General features: G+C 50.4%; 1 protein-coding gene across 1 annotated transcript in view; it reads left to right on the forward strand.

Moving 5' to 3' along the window:
* LOC101847633 (thyrotropin receptor) overlaps positions 1-6612 on the forward strand; it is a 7085-nt gene extending 473 nt beyond the window's left edge. Inside the window, exons 2-3 of the mRNA XM_035973789.1 lie at positions 315-482; positions 1225-6612. Coding sequence (XP_035829682.1) covers positions 315-482; positions 1225-3931 — 2875 coding nt within the window. The 3' untranslated portion in view covers positions 3932-6612. The remainder of the gene's footprint in view (positions 1-314; positions 483-1224) is intronic.
* Positions 6613-8264: the final 1652 nt, after the last annotated feature.

An 8264-nucleotide genomic window follows, 5' to 3' on the forward strand; every position in this document is an offset into this window, starting at 1 on the left:
CCCCACCGAAGGACTCATCTATATGTTCTATATGTCCTCACTCACTCACTCACTCACTCACTCACTCTCACCTCCCCACCAGTGACCTCTCCCGTAGCCGCATCACCCGCCCCCCCACCGAAGGACTCATCTATATGTTCTATATGTCCTCACTCACTCACTCACTCACTCACTCACTCACTCTCACCTCCCCACCAGTGACCTCTCCCGTAGCCGCATCACCCGCCTCCCCACCGAAGGACTCATCTATATGTTCTATATGTCCTCACTCACTCTCACACTCACTCACTCACTCTCCCCCCTCTCCCCCCCAGCGACCTCTCCCGTAGCCGCATCACCCGCCTGCCCACGGAAGGACTCATCAACATCACCGAGCTAGTGATAGAAGACACGCCCACCATGAAACAGTTCCCGTCCGTCTTCAAGTTCTCCCAGATCCACACGGCCCGCCTCACCTACCCACACCACTGCTGTGCCTTCCGGTCAGTGTCTACAGCCGTCCACAGTGTGTCGGTGGAGACGTAAAAGACACATACGTGCCTCTGAGTGTCGCTATAAATAGAACTTGTGGTTTTGTGTGCAGTACCTACACTTGTCTGTTTACAATGACTACTCATGCGTGGTTTTGTGTGCAGTTCCTACACTTGTCTGTTTACAATGACTACTCATGTGTGGGTTTGTGTGCAGTTCCTACACTTGTCTGTTTACAATGACTACTCATGTGTGGTTTTGTGTGCGTCTCTCTGTGTGTGTTTGTGTGTGTGTGTGGAGAGAGAGAGAGAGAGAGAGAGAGAGAGAGAGTGAGAGAGAGAAAGAGAGAGATAGATAGATAGATACAGAGAGAAAGAGAGAGAGATAGATAGAGAGAGAGAGATAGAGAGACAGATAGAGAGATGGAGAGAGAGAGAGCGAGAGAGAGAATGTGTGTTGACGTGTGCTTGTATGTATATTTGCGGACATCAATAAATTGTTTTTCTTATCTCATCTTATCTTATCTAACCGACATCTTTTATCGAGTATTTAACTCTTTCTGCTGGGATGTTGTATCCCTCTCTGCCGAGGCTGGCCCTGACAGGCAGTGGGGGAAGCCCGCCTCCTAAAACATGTACATTTTGTTGATGGTGGCGAAAAAACGCACACATTGAAAAATAATTATCTGTATCTCATCTTGTCTTTCTTCTGAGTAAAACCACCCCCTCCCCCTCCCACCTCGTGTTGTTCCAGGCACGCGGATAAGCAGGGTCACGAGGACTCGGGCCACGGGGAACAACTCTCCCGGCTCAGCGCGTGTGCCGCACAGATGACGCCCAGCCCCTTCATCACACACACGGCGCCCACACCGTTCTCCAGCACAGCTTTCAACTTTCGGTTCCGGCGAGGCCTGGACTTCCTGTCGTCTCAGTTTCACTTTGTGATGAACCAGGAGCTGGTGGTGGGCGGGGGCGGCGGGGAGGAGGTGAGTCTAGGTCTAGGGGACGGGTTCAACCACGGCTTTGGTCCCATCATCACCCCGTCCACCAAGTCGACCATCTCGCTGCACACCGGCCACACACAGAGCAACAACTGGCACGAGGAGCCGAGGGCGCCCAACGAGACCAAGTGGGTGGCCTGTGGGAACTTCTCCTCGCCCAAAGACTACTCCGAGGTGGTGTGTACCCCGCAGCCCAACGCCTTCAACCCGTGCGAGGACGTGATGGGCTACGAGTGGCTCCGAGTGTTTGTCTGGTTCGTGGCTCTTGCCGCTCTCTGCGGGAACCTGCTGGTCATCGTTGTGCTTCTGACCGCCCGCAGCAAACTGACCGTGCCCAAGTTCCTCATGTGTAACTTGTCCTTCGCCGACCTGCTCATGGGTCTCTACCTTCTGCTCATCGCGTGCGTGGACGCTCACACTCTCGGGGAATACTTCACGCACGCCGTGAGCTGGCAGAACGACGGGGGTTGTCAGGTGGCCGGCTTCCTCACCGTCTTCTCCAGCGAGCTCAGCGTGTTTGTGTTGACCATCATCACCCTGGAGCGATGGTACGCCATCAGCCAGGCCATCCACGTCAACAGACGTCTGCGCATGCGCCAGGCCACGGTTCTCATGTGTGCCGGGTGGCTGTACGCGTTGGCTATGGCGATCCTCCCTCTGTTCGGAGTGAGCGGCTACGGCGCGGTGAGCATGTGTCTGCCCATGGAGGCTCGTGACGCTGTGGACATTATCTACATCATCGCTCTCCTCGTCTTCAACGGCGTGGCGTTTGTTGCCATCTGCGGCTGCTACATCAGCATGTTCCTGCAGGTGCGCGCCAGTGAGAGTATGGCCAGGAGCAACGACGCCACCATCGCCAAACGCATGGCCATCCTCGTCCTCACCAACTTCATCTGCTGGGCGCCCATCGCTTTCTTCGGCCTCACCGCCTCCTCCGGGATCCCTCTCATCGACATCACCAACTCCAAGATCCTGCTCGTCTTCTTCTACCCGTTCAACTCGTGCGCCAACCCGTTCCTCTACGCCATCCTCACCAAACAGTTCCGTAAGGACGTGTTCATCCTGCTGGGCCGACACGGGATCTGCACCAAGCGCGCCAACCGCTACAAGGGCAGCTCCGTGGCCTGGTCCTACTCCAAGAACGCGGGAATGATGGTCCAGACAGGACGCCACCCGTCCACAGACATCAGCCTGCTGGGACAGTACCGGAAGGGATCCAAGGCGTCGGTCGTGCTCAACGGTTCCTCCCCGCTCAGCAGCGCGCGCGGCAGTTTCCCGCGCATGACACCACACTCCACGCCCGGCGACACGCCCACCACCTCGCCCAAAGACACCGACCCTCCCTGCCGGGACTTCCCGCAGAGGATCATCTTCTCCTCCTCCTCTACCCCACCCACCGCTGGCTCCTCCTCCTCTTCCTCCTCCTCTTCTTCCTCTTCCTCCTCCTCCTCCTCTTCTTCCCTCCCCGGCACCACGAGCGCGGGTAACTGTGAGGTGAAACAGAGCAAGGCGGAGCGGAAGTTGAGCACGGTGATCGAGACGAGCCACGCGTCAGACGGCGGCCACTCAGAGGACGGGACCTCGTGCAACATCAACTACGTCCCTTCCGGCGAGCACCAGGAGCGGGTCCTGGCGGGGAGGGACAGCCTCCGGGATCTCTTCGCCGGGAACCCACACGGACGTGTGCGCAGCGCCAGCGAGTATGTCGTCATCTTCAAAGCCAGCCCCGCCACCAAACAACAGCAGCTACAGCAGCAGCCCTCGCAACAACAACAACAACAACATCAACAACAACAACAACAACTAGAAGCACAACAACAGCAACCCCTACAACAACAAAAGAAGAAGGCGGAGGGTCGGGTTCCCCTAGAGCGCAGCGACGCCTTCGAGCGACAGACGAGCCGAGACACGATGCTCAGCAACAACACCCTCAGCTCCTTCCTCAGCGACTGCTCCTCCTCGCGCCTGGACAGCGACTTCGAGCCCCGCTCTGACCGGAAGAGCTCCCAGAGCAGCTACGTCACCAACTGCAGCCTGGACAGTAAGCGCGACAGCGGGGTCAGTGACCTCTGTAACCCGGACACGGCCGGCTACCTCATCAACACCAAGGTCAAGAACCGAGCCTCCAAAACCTGCACGCTCCAAAGCCCCGAGGAGACGGACTCGCTGATTGGTCGGTCGTCCCAGCTGTGTGGTGGCCGGCGGTCGGAGGACGGGGAGAGAGGGAGCCGGTACAAGAGCATGAACAACCGGCTGTCCGGAGACTCTATCGACGAGGTGGAAGACACGACCGGCGTGTGGATAGAGAGACGGCGCCCCAACTCGTTCACCGCCAGTTTCTCCTCCTCCCGACACAGCGAGGGCCCCCACACCGACTCCCCGCTCTCTCTCTCCGCCTCTCACTGTGAGGTCATGGAGGACAACTCCAAGAGTTCCCAGTCCCTTCTGGGGCACACGTGACTCGTGGACAACACACGGGACACAGTTACTGTGTTGTGTAAATGTACCAACACATAGGAGACAGTTACTGTGTTGTGTAAATGTACCAACACACGGCAGACAGTTACTGTGTTGTGTAAATGTACCAACACACTGGAGACAGTTACTGTGTTGTGTAAATGTACCAACACATAGGAGACAGTTACTGTGTTGTGTAAATGTACCAACACATAGGAGACAGTTACTGTGTTGTGTAAATGTACCAACACATAGGAGACAGTTACTGTGTTGTGTAAATGTACCAACACATAGGAGACAGTTACTGTGTTGTGTAAATGTACCAACACATAGGAGACAGTTACTGTGTTGTGTAAATGTACCAACACATAGGAGACAGTTACTGTGTTGTGTAAATGTACCAACACATAGGAGACAGTTACTGTGTTGTGTAAATGTACCAACACACGGGAGATGGTTACTGTGTGTGTAAATGTACCAACACACGGGAGATGGTTACTGTGTTGTGTAAATATACCAACACACGGCAGACAGTTACTGTGTTGTGTAAATGTACCAACACACTGGAGACAGTTACTGTGTTGTGTAAATGTACCAACACACGGCAGACAGTTACTGTGTTGTGTAAATGTACCAACACACGTGAAATAGTTACTGTACCCCGAGGTGTTACCAATATTTGACGTTCATGGCTGCTCGGTCCGTGGTTGGATGTATCTGTGTGTGGTTTTTGCCTCGTCTGGGAATAAAAATGTCAGAGTCGCGTGGCCAGGAGTCTGGGAAGGTGTGTGTCAGCCACGGGTCATTGTAGATGTGTAAAACAAGAGTGGGTGTGTTTGTGGGGGGCTGTCTGATGGTCTGCGTGTGTGGATTTCTCCCTGGCCGTGCCATGAACTGATGGAGTTGCTAGCGCCGTAAAAATGGCTAAAACAGCACCTGGGCGTGGATTGCTGGTGCCTCTATAAATACATAATTGAGGGTCGCTGTAAAAATCTGACCAAACAGAGAGAGCAGAGCTGCTTGTGTGTGTCTTGATCCTGCCAGTAACTGTTGTAACGGCAGACGATATTCGGAGACGTCTCCGGCGAGCACCCAGGAACTATTCGGAGACGTACTCCCGCACACAGATGCACTGCTTTGGGGAATCAAACTGCGTTTTGTTTGCTACAGATCACACATACAGCCACTAAAACTATCCCAAATCAAAAATTATTTTCAAGAAAACGTCAAAACTAACCGCCAAATATCAAAGTACGGATTGAAACATGAGGCATGCCCCTCTGTTACCCCCCAGATAGTTTTTTACTTGGTCCAGAAGCACAAAGCATTGTGATTGGTCTATCTCCGTCGGAGACGTCTCTGGAGAGATACTGTTGTCTCAACTCGAAGGGAAAGATTCGCTCACAGGAATGACTCACCCCTGGAGGTACAGAGAAGGAATAAAACAATCCTGATCTGGGCTATGGAGGTTGTCAACAAACGTCATGGCGGTGGTGGTCGAGTGGTTAGACTCTCGGACTCGCAGCTGTAAGGTCTGGGCTCGACGTTATGTCCTGGGGGAAAGCCACTTCACACAAATGTTCTCCACTTCACCCAGGTGGGAATAGATACCTGGCTATTTATAGTAAAGTTGGTCCCGCATCCGATCCGGACATTGGGGATTGCCTTGTTTGTGAGACAACTTCCTGGGCCTTCGGTATATTGTGGTAGACAGAGGAAGATTTCGTCAGTTTGTTAGTGTTTTAGCGCTCGTGTAACCTGCAGCTTGCCCTGTATGCTTCCCTGGAAACCGAGAATGTTTCTGGGAGTTCTAGGGTCTGCTGGGGATGATAATAGTTGTGAAGCACATACAACATACAACATACTGGGGATGGTAACAGTTGTGAAGCACATAGGCCTACAACATGTTGGGGATGATAACAGTTGTGAAGCACATACAACTTACAACTTGCCGGGGATGATAACAGTTGTGAAGCACATACAACATACAACATACTGGGGATGATAACAGTTGTGAAGCACATACAACATACAACTTGCCGGGGATGATAACAGTTGTGAAGCACATACAACATACAACATACTGGGGATGATAACAGTTGTGAAGCACATAGGCCTACCACATGCTGGGGATGATAACAGTTGTGAAGCACATACAACTTGCTGGGGATGATAACAGTTGTAAAGCACATACCACATGCTGGGGATAGGAGCAAGAGAAATGCAACTATAATAATTATTGTTTTTGTTGTTTTTGTTATTATTGCTGTTGTTGCTATCACCTCCGAGACAGACATCAGATCTGCAAGTTCAGGTCGGTAAAAGCAACGTTCCCCCCCCCCTCCCTCACACACACATTCACCCATGTCTCTGTATATCGATTTAGCTGCAACCCCACAGTGACCCCACTGTGACCCCTACAGTGACCCCGCTATGACCCCCAGAGTGGTGACCTCACTATGACCCTTACAGTGACCCCACTATGACCCCGCTCTGACCCCTACAGTGACCCCACTATGACCCCTACAGTGACCCCGCTCTGACCCCTACAGTGACCCCGCTATGACGCCCCGTGACGACTGCAGATGTTGCACACAAGCAGTTTGAAATGGGGCGGGCCTTTTGTTTGTATATTGTGGGTTTTTGTTGTTGTTGTTGTTGTTGTTGTTGTTGTTGTTGTTGTTGTTGTTGTTGGGTTTCCGTTTTTAGCTTTTGGGGTTGTTGTTTTTTTGTTGTTGTTTTTTTGCTAGGGTTTTTTTGTTTTGTTCACCTTTACCCAAAAATCATTATTCCTGAAAAGACAAGTAGGAAGAACAATAACTGAAAAACTAAAGTTTGTTCATTTGCGCACATGAAGAAATGGCATAAACACACACACACACACACACACACACACACACACACACACACACACACACACGCATGAACACTCAATCACACATTAACACACACTTACAAACACACACACACACACAAACACGCGCGAATACTAACTTCTCTAGGGGAATATAATGTTGTCGATGGGGTTGTTTTTAGAAATACCTACAAAAATTAATATACTATATATTTATGTGTGTGTGTGTGTGTGTGTGTGTGTGTGTGTGTGTTAGTGTGTGAGTGTGTGTGTGTGTGTGTTAGTGTGTGAGTGTGTGTGTGTGTGTGTGTGTGTGTGTGTGTGTGTGTGTGTGTGTGTGTGTGTGTGTGTGTGTGTGTGAATTATAATTTTTATTGCAAATAATACGTATATGAATTATAATCCATAACTCACTTTTATAGCTACAAAAACATTTGTATCATGTAGGCCCTACCCATTTGTCAGTGATTTATTGCACTCATTTTGTTATCATCATTGTCATTATTGTTTGATATTGCTACGAGAATTTGGCTGTGTATCTATTTTTCCACTCTCTGTGATGTGGGTGGTTGGCGGGTGCTCTAGTGTGGTTTGTTACTTCTTTCCTAGACTTATTAAAATATTATATCGTCTCTATCTCCCCTCCTTCATTTTTGTGTTTGTTACTCTCTTGTAACACCTCTAATCTTCGGCACTTATATATGACCGTATAGTGTTGCAAGTGCCGTAAAACTCTTACTAAAACTAGAAAAAAACCCCTCTCTCTCACGTTACATTGACGAATGTTGTGTGGGGTTGTGTTCTCGTGGACTTTGTGGTTGCTGGATCTGACAAGTGTCTGTGGTTTTGTTGGTGGTGTTGCTACCTCTGTCATGTACTCTGGGTTCCTGCCATGAACTCCCCTCCAAATTCAAGGAGATTTCGGGGATATTTCAAGAAGAAATTGTAAAACTTCTAGGAAGTTTGGTCGAGAAATTCATGCCGTTTTCAAAGGCGCACTTGCACCCTGAAAGCCTATATCCGATAGGACTACACTTGACCAAAAAATTATAGTTTCGAATGTCCAACAAAAATGTTGCGCATGTCCGATCTGGCGAAATTCAAGGAGTTTTCTAGGAGGTTTTTCTTGGAATGCAAAGTTAGGGAGTTTTGGAGGACTTCTTGATACAAGGGGGCAGCAGGAACCCTGTGTACTTTGTTCCTCTCTGGTAGGGCTGGGCGGCTAGGTTCCCGATTAGTGAAAGTTAGGAATCGTTGGAATCGACTCCGAACCCAATTACTTACTTTCTAACGATGTGATTTCTCCTGGTGGTAACCTGATTGGCTCCGAACATTTTCAGGATTTATGATAACCTTGATTTCGGAACATTACAAAGCATCAACTTTTATTTTTCAAAAAGGGAGTGCTTATTTAGGCCACATATGGCCTAAATAAGGTAAGGGAGGGGAGTTTAGCTTATTTAGGCCACACATGCTCAAACT

The sequence above is a fragment of the Aplysia californica genome, unplaced genomic scaffold (assembly GCF_000002075.1).
Source record: "Aplysia californica isolate F4 #8 unplaced genomic scaffold, AplCal3.0 scaffold00030, whole genome shotgun sequence".
Taxonomy (NCBI): Eukaryota; Metazoa; Mollusca; class Gastropoda; order Aplysiida; family Aplysiidae; genus Aplysia; species Aplysia californica.